This window comes from Thunnus thynnus, chromosome 4, assembly GCF_963924715.1.
Source record: "Thunnus thynnus chromosome 4, fThuThy2.1, whole genome shotgun sequence".
In the NCBI taxonomy this organism is placed as follows: domain Eukaryota; kingdom Metazoa; phylum Chordata; class Actinopteri; order Scombriformes; family Scombridae; genus Thunnus; species Thunnus thynnus.
The window spans coordinates 20,369,758-20,385,090 of NC_089520.1; the positions used below are offsets into that span (position 1 = coordinate 20,369,758).

At 39.0% G+C, this 15,333-nt stretch overlaps 1 protein-coding gene across 6 annotated transcripts; it reads left to right on the top strand.

Annotated features, from left to right (window-relative positions):
• The first annotated feature begins 1,340 nt into the window (after positions 1-1,340).
• LOC137181579 (protein polybromo-1-like) lies at positions 1,341-14,995 on the top strand. Of its 6 annotated transcripts, none has more exons than XM_067587387.1 (30): positions 1,341-1,463; positions 3,296-3,445; positions 3,579-3,676; positions 3,804-3,951; positions 4,062-4,211; positions 5,059-5,175; positions 5,285-5,353; positions 5,445-5,543; positions 5,631-5,716; positions 5,817-5,902; positions 6,006-6,222; positions 6,734-6,875; positions 7,031-7,125; positions 7,223-7,502; positions 7,720-7,825; positions 7,948-8,587; positions 8,687-8,898; positions 8,989-9,174; positions 9,347-9,504; positions 9,619-9,870; positions 9,961-10,106; positions 10,372-10,529; positions 10,622-10,805; positions 11,044-11,251; positions 11,347-11,548; positions 11,651-11,803; positions 12,374-12,535; positions 13,225-13,283; positions 14,046-14,259; positions 14,586-14,995. In XM_067587387.1, exons 2-30 carry the CDS (start codon positions 3,305-3,307, stop codon positions 14,747-14,749), a joined length of 4,932 nt encoding a protein of 1,643 aa, XP_067443488.1. In that variant the 5' UTR covers positions 1,341-1,463; positions 3,296-3,304; the 3' UTR covers positions 14,750-14,995. The 6 variants fall into 6 exon arrangements, with proteins under 6 accessions (XP_067443488.1, XP_067443489.1, XP_067443491.1 ...); XM_067587388.1 differs by having other exon boundaries at positions 11,044-11,245; XM_067587390.1 differs by having other exon boundaries at positions 11,044-11,245; positions 13,225-13,277.
• The last annotated feature ends 338 nt before the right edge of the window (positions 14,996-15,333 follow it).

Genomic DNA, 15,333 nt, shown 5'->3' on the forward strand with positions numbered 1-15,333 from the left:
TAAAAGTAGTGGTTTGGTCCCTCTGACTGATAAATTATTATATATGACATCATTAGATTATTAACAATTGAAGCATCAGTGTGTAAGCAGCATGTTACTGTTGTAGCTGTTGGATGTGGAGCTAGTTTCAACTACTTTATATACAGTTAGTTTAGTTCTGTGGTTCCCAACCTAGGGGTCGGGCCCCCCCAAAGGGTCACCAGATAAATCTGAGGGGTCGTGAGATGATTAATGGGAGAGGAAAGAAGAAAAAACAAAGTTCTGATACACAAATCTGTTTTCAGTCTTTGGACTTTTTCTCTAATCTTTGATTTTTGGTGAAATATTGGATCATTTGAACATTTATTGAAATGAACCATGTCAGAAGTTTAGAGGGAAAAATCACTATTTTGTGGAGCTGTTAACAACTTGTAGACATCTGAAATGTGACCCTGACTACACATCTTAAACAATGTGTTGTATTTTAAAAGCTTGTTACATTTTCCATTGTGTCAAATTTTCATGTGAAAAGTAACTAAAGCTGTCAGATAAATGTAGTGGAGTAGAAGGTACAGTATTTCCCTCTGAAATGTAGTGGAATGAAAGTATAAAGTGGCATGAAATGGAAATACTATTAAAGTACAAACACCTCAAAATTGCACTTTAGCCCAGTGCTTGAGTAAGCGTGATTAGTTACTTTCCACCACTGTCTACCATACATGGTTTCTGTATACTAAAGGGGTGAGCATTATCTCACAAACCTCCATGTTAAAAGCAAAAGAGAAGTGAGAATCATTATGTAAAATGCTTTTATAACAATGTCTAAATTAGTGCTTCTCAACCTTTTTTGGGCCAACGCCCCCCTATCCATTATCCTTACTACCCCCATCAATTAAAATGCAGGTTATTTGTCTTCGCAGAATATTAATGTTGATTATTATTCTGTGTTATATCATTAAAAAGCATGTCACAATGCAAAATAATAGATTTAACTGGACAGAATATCATTATCATTAGTTTCCTTGGGAGCAAAAAAGCCATGTGAATAGAAATTATATTTATTATATTTAAGTGTTTAAACAAATGCAACAGTTAGACATTTGACATTCAAACTTTAATAAAGTCTCGTTATTGATCATAAACAGCAGCCAATCAGAAAACAGTAATTTGGTGCCAAACAAGGAGCATTCTTATTAATTATAACCCTCTGAAATGTGGTGGAGTGGAAGTATAAAGTGGCATCAAATGTAAATACTCAAGTAAAGTACAAGTACCTCAAAACTGCATTTAAGTACAGTACATGAGTAAATGTACTTTCTTACTTTGTCTTCATGGATATAAGCTTTTATTATGAAGGTAAACAAGCGGAAGTGTCAGTTAGCTTGTTGCTAACTTCACACTTCTGTCCCTCTGTCCAAAATCGATAAGTGATTGGCTTTCTTGATGGTTAAGATTTTGTGGGTCTATTGACGTGTTCGCGAAAGGTAAGCACGCAACTATGTGAAGTAGTTAAACTGAAATATTGTCTGAACATCAAGTGTCGTCGAAGCTGTTAGCGGCAGCTTTGTAACATTATTACAGTGATGCCTTTGTCTCGGCTCTGACGCTGGATGATGGAGAAGGCTAGCCGTTATTTGTAGCTAACGTTAGCTGTCCTGTGGTCTGTGTCTGCGCTGTGCACACTGAGTGACACTCAGGTACGTGGACAGACAGCTGCTGCTCTGTGCGCCGGTTCACTGCCAGTGTGTGCACACTGGTCTGCAGTGCGCAGCTACGTGACATTAGGGAACATTTTCTGGTGAGTCAAACCTGCAGACCTGCCAGCAGTGGTCCTGCTGTAACAGGAAAGGTCATTTCAGGTGATTCAAGGCAGCTGGCAGGGTTGTCACCTTTAAAAAACTGAAATTAAGGAACATAAAACTTATTATTAGGCTGCACGGGATTGTTTAAAAACATTTGAAATGCTAAATTATGTTGCCACATAGGAGCAGAGTTCTCAAGTAAAGCATTTAATTAGGAGTCCATTTAATTAGGGGTCCATGTACACGTGTGACAAAATCCCCATCATGGATTACATGTAGGAAGTAACAAAACAGACAATAACAGCAAAATATGCCCAGATTAATCGTTTTTAAGTCTTCTACCATGTTGTCAAAAGAACTGTTTGGAATAAATATTTTCCCCTTTCTTCATTCATCCATTTTCTTCACTGCTCATCCTCTAGAGAGTCTCATGTTGTCTTTTTTCCTCTGTTTTTACATAAAGAATAAGTGTGTTAATGAATTGTGTTGGCTTGTATTCTGACTGTAATACATTATTTAATATCTGTAAAACGAGAGACATAAACACTCATTTATTAAGGACTGCTTAGTCCATCAGTATTGTAATGGTAAGCAGTGGAATCCTTACGATTTATCACTTAACATTAGGACCTGACCGATACTGGCTTTTTGTGGTCAATGCCAATACTGATATTAGGGAGTAAAAAAATTCTGATATTGATATATCAGCTGATAATCTTGTATATACAGGATATATATATAAACACACATTTAGTAATTATAAATAACTATTAAGAAATAAAACACAGAACAAAAAAACAATATAGGCCTATCTGTGATAGGCCAATATTGGCCGATAATATTGGCTGACCAATACATCAATTGGGCTTTACTATACATTGTATTGTGCAAAGTGTAAGTAGCAATAATTATACTTTTTTTGTAACAAATGAAATAAGCATGTTATACTTCCAGGGTAAGTGCTGTAGCTTCAACATTGCATTGACCATACAGACATCAAATTGTTTTCAAATCATATTCCAAAAAGCATAATAGTGACATTATATTTCCATAATGTAATAGGTGTGTACATGGCATGGACTGAAACTAAAACTATTGGTATTATTTTTTCAATAGTGATTTCTAGGAGCATGTGTAGTTAGTGTCACATTTTCCTGACAGAACAAATACTCGTAGCAAACATGGCAACAACCAAAGTGGACACGGAGACAAAACAAGTGCACCAAATAAGAGATAAAAGTGTTGCCAGCTCTAAATATTCTTAAAAAAATAGCTAGTAGTCACATTTTACAATGAAAATGGTATTAGTATGAGGTTAGGAACAATGTCTTGTGAGGAATCAATAAAGAATTAATAAAGATGCTCAGCCAGTGTCCCTTATTGAGGATATTCTTTCTGTTTCTATAGTTTATATGGTGTTTAGATTCTGTTGTAAAACTCTAATGTTCATGTCTCTAATGCAAGATATTTTCCATGCAGTAATACCTCTTACTTTACTGGCTCTCTTGCTTCAGGGGATCGTCATGGCCTTGAAAAGGAGAAGGGCGACCTCCCCCTCTAGCAGTGTGAGTGGAGGAGATTTTGACGATAGCCAGGCTTCATCGTTAGTGTCTTCAATTGGGAGAAAGAGGAGAAGGACCTCAAACATTCCAACTGTGGATCCTGTAATTTTACAGATTTCAGTCACTGTTTTTCTTTTAACATACTGTCAGAATTATGCTATCACGCTGATTGATTTAGTAGCTGACACCGGGAAGGACGTGCATCCTTTTTAGTGTTTAATGTTTGCTTTTGCAGATTGCTGTATGTCACGAACTGTACAACACAGTCAGAGATTACAAGGATGACCAGGGCAGGATGTTGTGTGAGCTGTTCATCAGAGCTCCTAAACGAAGGTGAGGAGAGGGATGAGTTATCGTTAGATATGTGCAGATTACTATATCCTGAAATTACTATTAATACCAATCAAGCAATCTAACACAAACATTAGACTGAATATTTACAAATCTCCATTTCTTAAAGGAATCAACCAGACTATTACCTTGTGGTGTCTCAGCCTATTGACATGATGAAGATCCAGCAGAAATTAAAGATGGAGGAGTATGATGATGTTGAACAACTCACCAGTGACTTTCAGCTCTTATTCAACAATGCAAAAACGTATTATAAGGTAACAAACATATGATTAAAAACAATAAAAGTTGTGTGTATGATGTATGAAGGAAATAAAATTATGGCTCAGGCTACAACCATAAAAATGAATGTTTTTCTCGTGTGTAGTCTGACAGTCCTGAGTACAGGGCAGCCTGTAAACTGTGGGACCTTTACCTGCGAACCAAGAATGAGTTTGTTCAGCGAGGGGAATATGATGATGATGAGGAAGATGGGTATGATGCACAAGACAACCCCGGAGGGTCCACTGAAGATGAGGTGACATCTGCATATGTTACTGATAGCATGGATTTATAGTTTAGTACGTAGGGCAAACATCAACCTCCACTGTGGTATATGACATACAAGATATAAATAAACGCTATCAAGAATAATAAATGATAGAAACTTTTAGAGCTGCAATGCTTAATCGATTGGTTGAAAATGAATAGCCAGCTGTTTTTAGAATTGATTAATCATTTTGAGTCCTCTTTTCTTAAAGAAAAATGTTCCAGCTTCTTAAATGTCTTTAATTATAGAAAGTGAATATCTTTGAGTTGTGGACTGTTGGTCAGGACAAAACAAGACATTTTAGGTTGCATCTTGGGCTTTGGGAAACATTGATTGACATTTTTCACAATTTTCTGACATTTTATAAACCAAACAACTAATCAGTTCATTGAGAAAATAATCGACAGATTAATTGATGAAGAAAATAATTCATAGTTGCAGCCCTAGAAACTTTATACCAACATGGATTTCCTTTGGGATTGGTTTATATAATTTGAAGAATTTCTAGCATTTTGTTGCATTCATTATCATTGTAATGACTAAATGAGTTTAGTACATAAAGCACGATCATAGCTGAATGCATTACACTTTATACCATTGTGATAGTCTCATATTGTCAGTTGTGTCAAGTTAAAACACACTGCAAGCAAATCTCACCACTGACAGATTTAGATTTCCAGTTGTTTTAAGGAAAAACAATATTTTAACTTTAAGTAGTTATAATTGTTGACTTGTCACAACAACTATAGTTGTTTTCCACTATAGTTTGAATATGTATGTATATACATATCTATATCATTGATGGTGATACTGTTTTTCTACTTGTATACGACAGAGTGCACCTACCTGCTTGAGAGAGGTCCTTGAGCAGCTCCTAGATGCTGTGGTGTCTTACACCGAGCCTACTGGCCGTCTGGTCAGTGAGCTGTTCCAGAAGCTGCCCTCCAAAGTGGTAGGAGCACCTCAGTATGACTTAAGAAATGATCAGAAAAATGAGTTACTTGGCTTTGATGTGAAGTTTCCCTTTTTTTTTTTTAAAAAAAAAAAAAAAAAAAAAAAAGCAATATCCAGATTATTATGCCATCATTAAGGAGCCAATTGATCTGAAAATCATTGCTCAAAAGATTCAGGTATGACACTTTCACTTCCTCTTTTAAATATACATTTAGTTATTTACAACACTTTGTTGATAAAATGTCCAATAAATGTATTTGCTTTTAGATGGGCCACTACAGGAGTGTTAGCACTATGGCAAAAGACATAGATTTGCTGGTAAAAAATGCCAAAACTTATAATGAGCCTGGATCGCAGGTGTTTAAGGTGAGTGTGTAATTGAGACTTTGATACATAGAGCATAGCATAAGCAGTATTTGACGTACAAACCTATGACCTACATATGTGTTCCAGGATGCAAACACCATTAAAAAGATTTTTGCACAAAAGAAGTCTGAGATGGAACATGGAGAACCAATCAAGTCCAGCATTCGCATCAGGTACAAAGGAGACAACACTAGGAATATGAAGAAATGAAATCGTGTTAACTTTAGATTTGAACTCTGTCATACTTCCTCTTTTTCTGTTTGACTCTGACAGAAATAGAAGGTCTGCCCAGGGAGACCGCCTCTCAGCTATCACCATGGCTCTTCAGTATGAAAGTGATGAGGAAGGCATACTCTCGGGTACATCTTTGTGTCATTATCTAACAGACATGTGCATCCACTGGGTAATGTTGCAATGTGACAGATATGTCATCATTGGTTTGTCTCTTCCTTCATCGCTTAGGGTCCGTGCACTATGATGAGGGGGAATCTGAGGCAGAGAGTATGACCTCCAACATGGACATGAGTAACCCCATCTTCCAGCTGTATGAAGCCGTACGAGGTGCCAGGAACAGCCAGGGCCAGCTTATCTCCGAACCGTTCCTGCAGCTGCCCTCCAGGAAGGACTATCCCGACTACTACCACCAGATCAGTCAACCCATCTGCCTCCATCAGATCAAGTATGGCAAAAACAGAGCTAGCATCACTTCATGTGTTTGTATGTGTCCATAACAACCAAACAAGTTTAGTACTCAACATTGTTTATGTGGTTTCAGTAACTACAACATCTCTAGAAAGGAATCTGTCTTAATTTTTTCCACCTTTTGGGATGTCAAACACAGATTCAATATGTTTTGATTTTTTTTTACATCAAAATATTAAAATTGAAAGCCCAAAAGAAAAGCAAAAAAGAGTAAGGAGTAAGTAAAGCAAAAGAAAAGAAAAAAGACTCTGGGGTTTAATATCTATTTAAGTTAGATATTTCAGATATCTAATATTAAGTTAGATATTCTGCTTCTACCTATTTTTTTCTAAGTTTTGCATGTTTTCATCATTGATTTGTTTTATTTTGTTTCACCAACATTCTCTCTTTTTTTATTTTCTACCCCTATGGCATCACACACACTCACTGTACAGTACAGTATTTCTGTGCCCTCCTTCCCAAATGTGAGAGCCCATAATTCCCCACAGGAACAAGATGAAGAACAATGAATATGAAAGTGTTGAGCATATTGATTCTGATCTGACCTTGATGTTTGAGAACGCCAAACGCTACAATGTTCCTCACTCCTCCATCTACAAGCGCGCACTCAAACTTCAACACATTCAGCAGGTCAGTCCAAACTCCTGGTTGTCATTGTTGTGCATCTGTGTTAGATTTGCTGAGAACGTTTTACTTTTTTTTTTGCATTCTTGAATACCAAAGACATGCTGATTTTAAGAAGAATTCTAACCATTTGAGTTATACATCACCCATTATATGTCTAGATGAAGAGAAAGGAGCTTTTACAGAGAGATGATGATGATGGAGACAGCATGTTATCCTCTGCCACGTCTGACACCAGTAGCACAAAGAGAAAAAGGTGCACATTGTCACACTTTACTTCCTTAAGTCTCTTTCGTGGCTTGTTTTTTGTGTTTTTTGTGACACTTCTTTGTCAATATGTACTTCGTTCCCAGTCACAAGAAGAATACAAAGAAAAACCGAATGAAAGCTCTCTTAGCTGCTGTGGCTGAGGCACGGGAAGCTGGCACTGGTCGGAGACTGTGTGATCTCTTCATGGTCAAGCCCTCCAAGAAGGACTACCCGGACTACTACAAGGTGATCCTGGAACCAATGGACCTAAGGATGATTGAGCACAACATCCGCTCAGACAAGTACATGACTGAAGATGCAATGGTGGAAGATATGAAGCTGATGTTCCGTAATGCTCGACACTACAATGAAGAAGGCTCCCAGGTAAGCATTTCATTTATGCTTTTTTATGCAGTTTCTAATTTCTCAATCTAATTTCTAAGTTTCTAATTTCTCAATCCCTAATGTTTTAGAGACATTCCCATGTCTGAAAAAATATTATATTGAAGGTTATAATCAATTGTAAGTAAAATGTAGCCTGAGAGAAAGTTTTAATAGGAAGCAGGAGCTCTTCATGATGAACCTCTTTGTTTTTATCAAGGTCTACAATGATGCTGACATCCTAGAGAAGATAATGAAAGACAGACGCAGGGATCTTGGGCCAGCGACAGATGAGGATGACATGATGTCCCCAAAGTTGAAAATAAGTACGTTACTACATTTGACAGAATCCAATTGAAGCAAATGTGTGAGTTAGTTAACTATCAAAGAGCGGAAAGATTGGTCACTATCAACGTGCATACGCTTTTATTATTTTATTTCATTGCAGGAAAGAACAGCATTACTCTGAAGAAGTCCAAGTATCTTACACCCTTACAGCAGAAGTTGAATGAGCTCTATGAGTCGGTCAAGAACTACACAGATAAGCGGGGCCGACGCCTCAGCACAATCTTCCTGCGGCTGCCGTCCCGTGCCGAGCTGCCTGATTACTACATCGCCATCAAGAAACCGGTGGACATGGAGAAGATCAAGAGCCACATGTTGGCCAATAAATACCAGGATGTGGATGCACTGGTGGAGGACTTGGTGCTCATGTTCAACAATGCCTGTACTTACAATGAGCCCGAGTCTCTGATTTACCGTGACGCTCTAGTGCTGCACAGGGTGCTGTTAGAGACAAGGCGTGACCTGGAGGGAGGAGATGACGGCCATGTGCCGGATGTGCCACGCCTCATCCAAGAACTTATCCGCAGCCTATTTGTTTCCGTGCTTGGTCACCAAGATGACGAGGGCCGTTGCTACAGCGATTCACTAGCTGAGATCCCTGCCTGCGATCCTGCAAATACTGAAAAGCCGGCACTCAATTTTGAGATTATCAGAACTAATGTAGATCAAGGCCGTTATAAAAGGCTGGATGTGTTTCAGGACCACATGTTTGAGGTGCTGGAAAAGGCCAGACGTTTGAATAGGTGAGGTACTGTTGAAATTATTTTGTTGTGCATTGATGTTGTAGGATTATTGCATCAAAATGAAGCCAAAGGTAATGTGACACCATATGTTCATTACAGGACCGACTCTGAGATCTTTGAAGATGCTGTGGAACTGCAGCAGTTCTTCATCAGGATCAGAGATGAGCTGTGCAAGAATGGAGAGATCTTGATGTCTCCTGCTCTCAGCTATACCTCCAAACATCTGCATAGTGATGTGGAAAAGGAGAAGAAAGAGAAGCTTCCCAAGGAGTTTGAGGAGGACAAAATCAAGAGGGAAGAGGAGAAAAGGGGTAAAGATCACAGTATATAAAAGTGCTGACCTACCGTGTATTGTCTCAGCATGTAGCTTTGTTTTTACTGAGTGTGTTGTGAATTCCCAGAAGCTGAGAAGAGGGAGGACTCTGTTGGAGGATCATGGCAGTCCACCCTGCAGCGCACATACAGTCAGGACTGCAGCTTCAAGGACAGTATGTACCATGTGGGAGACTACGTGTATGTGGAGCCTGCAGAGCCTAACCTCCAGCCTCATATTATCTACATTGAACGCCTTTGGCAAGACGACACTGGTCAGTCCCTTAGCACTAATCAAAAAATAATTAGTATTTGTAAGAAAAGCAGTATTCATATTTATTATCATACAGTATCTTCAGTCAGTGTTCCATTTCAGTAAGGCATCATTTTTATTGAAACCAGATCTAAGTCAGTCTCTTTTTTTTTTCCCACTTTTAATGAACGCAGGTGAGAAGTGGCTGTACGGCTGCTGGTTCTACAGGCCAAATGAAACTTTTCATCTCGCCACACGGAAGTTCTTGGAGAAGGAAGTTTTTAAGAGTGACTATTACAACAAAGCTCCTGTCAGCAAGATTCTGGGCAAATGCGTTGTCATGTTTGTGAAGGTAAATGCTGTCTTTTTACTACATATTTGTCAGGTATAGGTTTTGTTTTTGAGCATTGGATGTTTGAATGTGTATTGAGTTTTGACCAAATATTTATTGTGTGTGGAATTTAAGGAGTACTTCAAACTCCACCCAGAAGGCTTCAGAGCAGATGATGTCTATGTCTGTGAGTCGCGCTACTCTGCCAAGTCCAAGTCCTTCAAGAAGATCAAGATGTGGACCATGCCCTTGAGCTCAGTTCGGTTTGTTCCTAGAGAGGTCCCCCTGCCTGTAGTCCGTGTGGCATCCATGTTTGCCCCCAAACAAGAGGAGAAACCACCAGAGATCACTGATGAAAGCAAACTGACAGATGGTATTGTAGACAAGGTAAATTCAAGTTGGTTGTTTCTATAGAGATTAACAGAACACAGATAAAAAACACAGCCTGTTGTCAGAAAAATAAATTTGTGTGTGCAGGAGCGGGAGGATGTTCCGATGGATATGACCAATGGGGAGCCAGGGTGTCAGTACTATGAGCAGCTCTGTTACAACAACCTGTGGCTGAAAGTGGGAGACTGTGTCTACATTGGTTCTCATGGACTAGTGCGCCACCGAGTGGGCAGGTGGAGTAAATGCATTAATACGCTGAACAGTATATACTTATGGTGTGATAGTCTTATCAGTGTACAGGATGTGTTAGATGCAATTTAATATAAATAGCCTAAATGCTTCAGGTCCAAATGTCCATGGGACACATGTCAACTGCATCCCATCATTTATGAGCATGTGGACTCCATATGAATGGATGTGGGTGTAGTTACAGTATCCATAAATATACAATTGTCTGATTTTCAATGTGCAGCTTAAACTTTTTAAAAAACTGAACAGGATTGAGAAAATGTGGATGCGAGATGGAGCAGGCTACTTCTACGGTCCCATCTTCATCCACCCAGAGGAAACAGAGCATGAACCCACTAAGATGTTCTATAAAAAGGAAGTGTTTCTTAGCAACCTCGAGGAGACTTGTCCCATGACCTGCATCATAGGTATCCTCCATTACCGTACATTGGGTTGAACTCAATAAAACAAAACACAAAATACAACATAGCATTAATCACTGAATCACTTTGTTTCACAGGAAAGTGTGTAGTGTCGTCCTTCAAGGACTACCTGTCATGCCGGCCAACTGAAGTGCCTGAAGAGAACGTTCTGCTATGTGAGAGTCGCTACATTGAGAGCGAGAAGCAGATGAAGAAGTTCAAGGGTCTTAAACGCTTTTCACCATCTGGGAAGGTGGTGGAGGATGAAATCTACTATTTTAGGTGAATAACCTGTACATTACATGTGTATGTAATGGATGTCTGGCACTGTTAGAAGGTGGAAAAGTATGACAAGTATCTCTGTTAAAGCACTGCAGAGTAAACATGCACTGATGTTAGATACAATAACATGTTATACTCCTGTTCTGTGGCAGTCTTGGAGCCAGTATTTCCTACATGTAGAAACTGTGTGGAAAAGGCGGATTAGTTACCCAGTGTATTTTCTAATTGTCTTACGCAGGAAGCTCATAGTACCACAGAAGGAACCTTCTCCTCTGCTGGACAGGAAAATTGAGGAACTGGAGGCTAAGTTTGCTGATATGACAGATGAGGAGCTAGAGGATCTTGGGGATGATGATGGCGAGCTAGGGGATCAGTCTCTTCCTCAGATACAATCTTCCATGTCTAGTGACATGGATATCATGCCTTATACCCCTCCACAGGTCAGGGTGGGCATATTTAATTACACATGTAAAATGTTAAAAATTAACTAGCTGGTAGCTAGTAGGATTTTTGTAATTAGCTCTCCTGTCTACGGTTGCAGTCCACACCAAAATCCATAAAGGGTCTTTCAAAGAAGGAGGGCTCAAAGCGGAAGATCAACATGAGTGGCTACATCCTGTTCAGTAGTGAGATGCGGGCGGTCATCAAAGCCCAACACCCAGACTTCTCCTTCGGGGAGCTGAGCCGCCTCGTTGGCACAGAGTGGAGGAACCTGGAGAGTTCCAGGAAAGCAGAGTATGAAGGTGAGAGGAACCTTTTATTAATTCTAGTATTTATCCAGATGTTTGTGCTTAAAGAATTGTGAATCATATAAGATTAATGTCCTGTATTTTATTGTGTTGCAGAGCGAGCAGCTAAAGTGGCCGAGCAGCAGGAGCGTGAGAGGGCCCAGCATCAGACGTCCCCTAGAACAGGTACCCCAGTAGGGGCACTGATGGGGGTGGTGCCTCCCCCAACCCCCATGGGGATGCTAAATCCCAGCATGACGCCTGTGTCAGGTAACCCCTCATAGATCCAGATGGATCTCCAGTGTATTCTAGAAGGCTGGAATAAGAAGCTGAACTGCTAGATTTCTTTACATTTTTAAGTTTCCTCATCACACCCATGTCAGCATGTTTGTGATGTTGCAGTGCTGTGATTTAATTTTATGTTGCCTCTAACATTGTTTCAACTAATTCATAAGCCCAAACCTTATTTGGTGTACAACACCCTTCATGCTTTAACCTTCACATCATAGTAGACTCCACATGATGGACACTCTAATTATAGCCCATGGAGCTGAGAGTTTGCATCTGAATGCAGAACGTGAAGTTTAAATTTTGCTGTACACCATTTGAGATTTGGGATTTGAACATAAATTAGTGCTTGAGAGTAGTGCATGTGCATCAAATTGTTCTCAGTGTGCATTTTTTAAAAATTTTTAATTCCATTCATGTCCATCATAATAATCTGGTGACTACATTAACGCATATCAATTAACATATAAATGCATGCTTGGTAGTTAAGTAGCTGATGCATGTTTGACTGATGCATGTTGCTGTTTTGTGTTACTACTGTTCCTTCCTAAGAAGGTATGATGGGTGCATATAGGTCAGCTATGATGCCCCTGCAGGGCCATGTTGAAGGCATGGTTAGTATGACTGGCATACCACCACATCACATGGGGGTGCCTGTCTTTCCCCAACATCTCCTGTCCGTTATGCCTGGGTTCCCTGGAATGCCGTACTTTGGTAAGAGTGCTGTCATAGCCACCCCACCTGCCACGCAGTTGCTTCCTGTCTACCAAAAGGAGGGGCTACCTGTACAAATAGGCTGAGGTCTTAAAGTTGCTGACTAGTCCGTTGAGAGCACATAGCCTCAGCTGGGACTAGGTCATTTGTTCAGCTCATTACCAGTAGGCTTGTTGGTAATGTGGTTGACACACACACACACACACAAATATTAATCTCTTTACCACAACCTGGATTATACTATAAATTAAGAAATAAGCATTTATCCTTTAACGATTGGCATTTATGAGAGTTCTAACATGGAGAAAATGACACTGGTTGATTTCTAGTATTGTGTTTTAATGTAATATTTGTGATATAAACCAATATCAAGTGGCCCACTGCACTTTTTGACATCAGAATCTGAGTAACAATCAGAATCAGAAACAGGTTTATTGCCAAGTGGGTTTCCACATAAAAGGAATTTGCTTTGGTCTTATGATGCATAACAATAAACACAGTGCAAAGACAAAAACAGGCAAGTACTGCAAAATACAAGAAACATAAGTGACAAATTAACAATAGAAGATATGAAAAATTGTTATAAGAATAAGTATGTCTGTTTATAAGAATAATAGAGCTGTGCAGTTTTGTGCAGGAATGTGCAAATATTGTCAGGGACATTGTCTTGATGTTGAATATCCTCACAGGCATCAATGGTATGGGAGGTGGACCTGGAGGAGGAAACGTTCATGGATCACAGGTAAAGGTAATCTCTGCTCTGAAAGAAAGCAAATTAATTTGATTTGATTTCATTTTATTGTCAGATTTTGCAGAAATGTGTCTTGCATCACAGGGTGTACACTGTTATGGCATTCATACAAAATAAAACATACATGTCTTTAGCTAAAACAAACACTAAAAATATAAATATCAGATATTATAATAAGCAGCTGCAGTGTATTCAGTTTCATCACCTGCTTTCACATTGAATGCTTACCTACACAGGTCAAGAAAAATGAGAAACCCAAGCTCTAATTTAATAGTTTGACAGACTGAGGAATAAAAGAGCTTTTAAATCTGTTCAGTCTAATCCGTGGACTCAAAACCTTCTGTTCAATGGCAAAAGTTAATGTTCTAATGACTGAAAACCGCGTCAGTTCAGAGTTAAAAAACATGTTGCTGATCAAATCAAGGAAATGTTAAGGTAAGTTCACCTTAAGCCATCCTAAACCATTTTCAGATATGAGAGTGAAATTCTTGTTTCCCTGTTTATCACTGTTTATATTTGTAGTTTTATTCCAATCTTAAATAGTTGGCTAAAATGGCAAATCTTATGCTTAAAGTCCTAACGAACGGACTATGTAGATTCAACCATTATGTGTTAGTTACATAATGTTGACACACTTAGACATGACACACAACTATGAATTGGAGGCTTTAAATATATCAAGAAAGGGATGAAAAATCAAATGCTGTCTGTTCCGATTTGAGAAATAATGGAGTTCTCATGTTATTATATTCTGTCTAGATGGGTTTGATGGGTGCTGGGCAGCAGGCTCCACCACCATACCCAGGACAAGGCCAGATGGGACAACCTGCGCTCCAACAGCCCTCCACCCCAATGTTTGTGTCCCCTCCAGCCAAGTCTCAGAGGCTGCTCCACTCTGAGGCATACCTCAAATACATTGAGGGCCTTACTGCAGAATCATCTACCATTAGCAAGTGGGACCAAGCCCTTTCAGGTTAATCTCGTATTTTTATTTGCCATTGATTAAATACACATAAAATGGTGATGACTTGGGATAATATAGCTTAGAGATCATGCTTGTTCAACTTTTATCAGTGACCCCTGGTAGCACCTATATTAGAGCATTAATCCAAGAGCTTTTTTTTCTTTTTTAGGGGGTAAGACACATGCACTGAAACATTCTATTTCTAATTAAACTAATTCAAAATAATACATCATTATCATATTCACTAATCCTGATATTTACAAATACATTTTAAATGGTGAAATTCCCTAAACAAGGTGTCAAATTTTTACTGCAATTCGTTTTTGCACTTTCAGTTCAAAAACAAGATGTGCGCCTGACTAAAGAGCAAGAGAGCAGGCTACCATCCCATTGGCTGAAGAGTAAGGGGGCCCACAAGACAATGGCTGATGCACTCTGGCGACTCCGTGACTTAATGCTACGAGACACCTTAAACATCCGTCAGACGCACAACCTGTAGCATGCTCATATTCTGAGCCTCTGTACCCAGACCTGTGAGACAGGAAAGGGGACAAGCTCACTAAAAAAGTTTTGTGTTGTCGCTATATTGAAAAAAATGTGTTTGTATTCATATGAGCTGCTTTCTGTGTTGAAGCTGTTTTTCGTTTTACATTTCAGATATCTTGTTCTAAGTGCATTATTGTTACGACATGTCATTCTGTGATGAATGCCTTCATGCTTTCATGATTAAAATGTGAAGAGTTGACTAAGTGGGAGCCGTTGTATGTAAATGTTTGAAATGCTTCACTTGAACTGTATTATAATAGCTGTCACTGTTTTAATTTTAGCATGTTCTAAAAGCCATGAGTAAAAGAAGAAAATACATTTGACATCCATATATAGCCTTTATATGGTGGAAATGATGAATCACAATTTACTGGAATATTTTAAGTCCCTCTCCACACAAAAATGTGTTTTTCTTGTTCCTACAGTTGGATGTTTGGGCTTCACTGTGCAGAATGATTTATGTGCAGATTTTTACACTAGAAGTCTGTTTTTACATTCATCTGTTGAACTGGTTTGGAGCCAATCATGGTCCAGTAT

Bases quoted from the DNA above. Each gene is read 5' to 3' on its own strand.
- LOC137181579 (XM_067587387.1), top strand. From the start codon at position 3,305: ATGGCCTTGAAAAGGAGAAGGGCGACCTCCCCCTCTAGCAGTGTGAGT. The intron at 7,826-7,947 runs GTACGTTACTAC...ATTTCATTGCAG, and splicing joins GTCCCCAAAGTTGAAAATAA to GAAAGAACAGCATTACTCTG. The intron at 10,107-10,371 runs GTGGAGTAAATG...AAAACTGAACAG, and splicing joins GTGCGCCACCGAGTGGGCAG to GATTGAGAAAATGTGGATGC.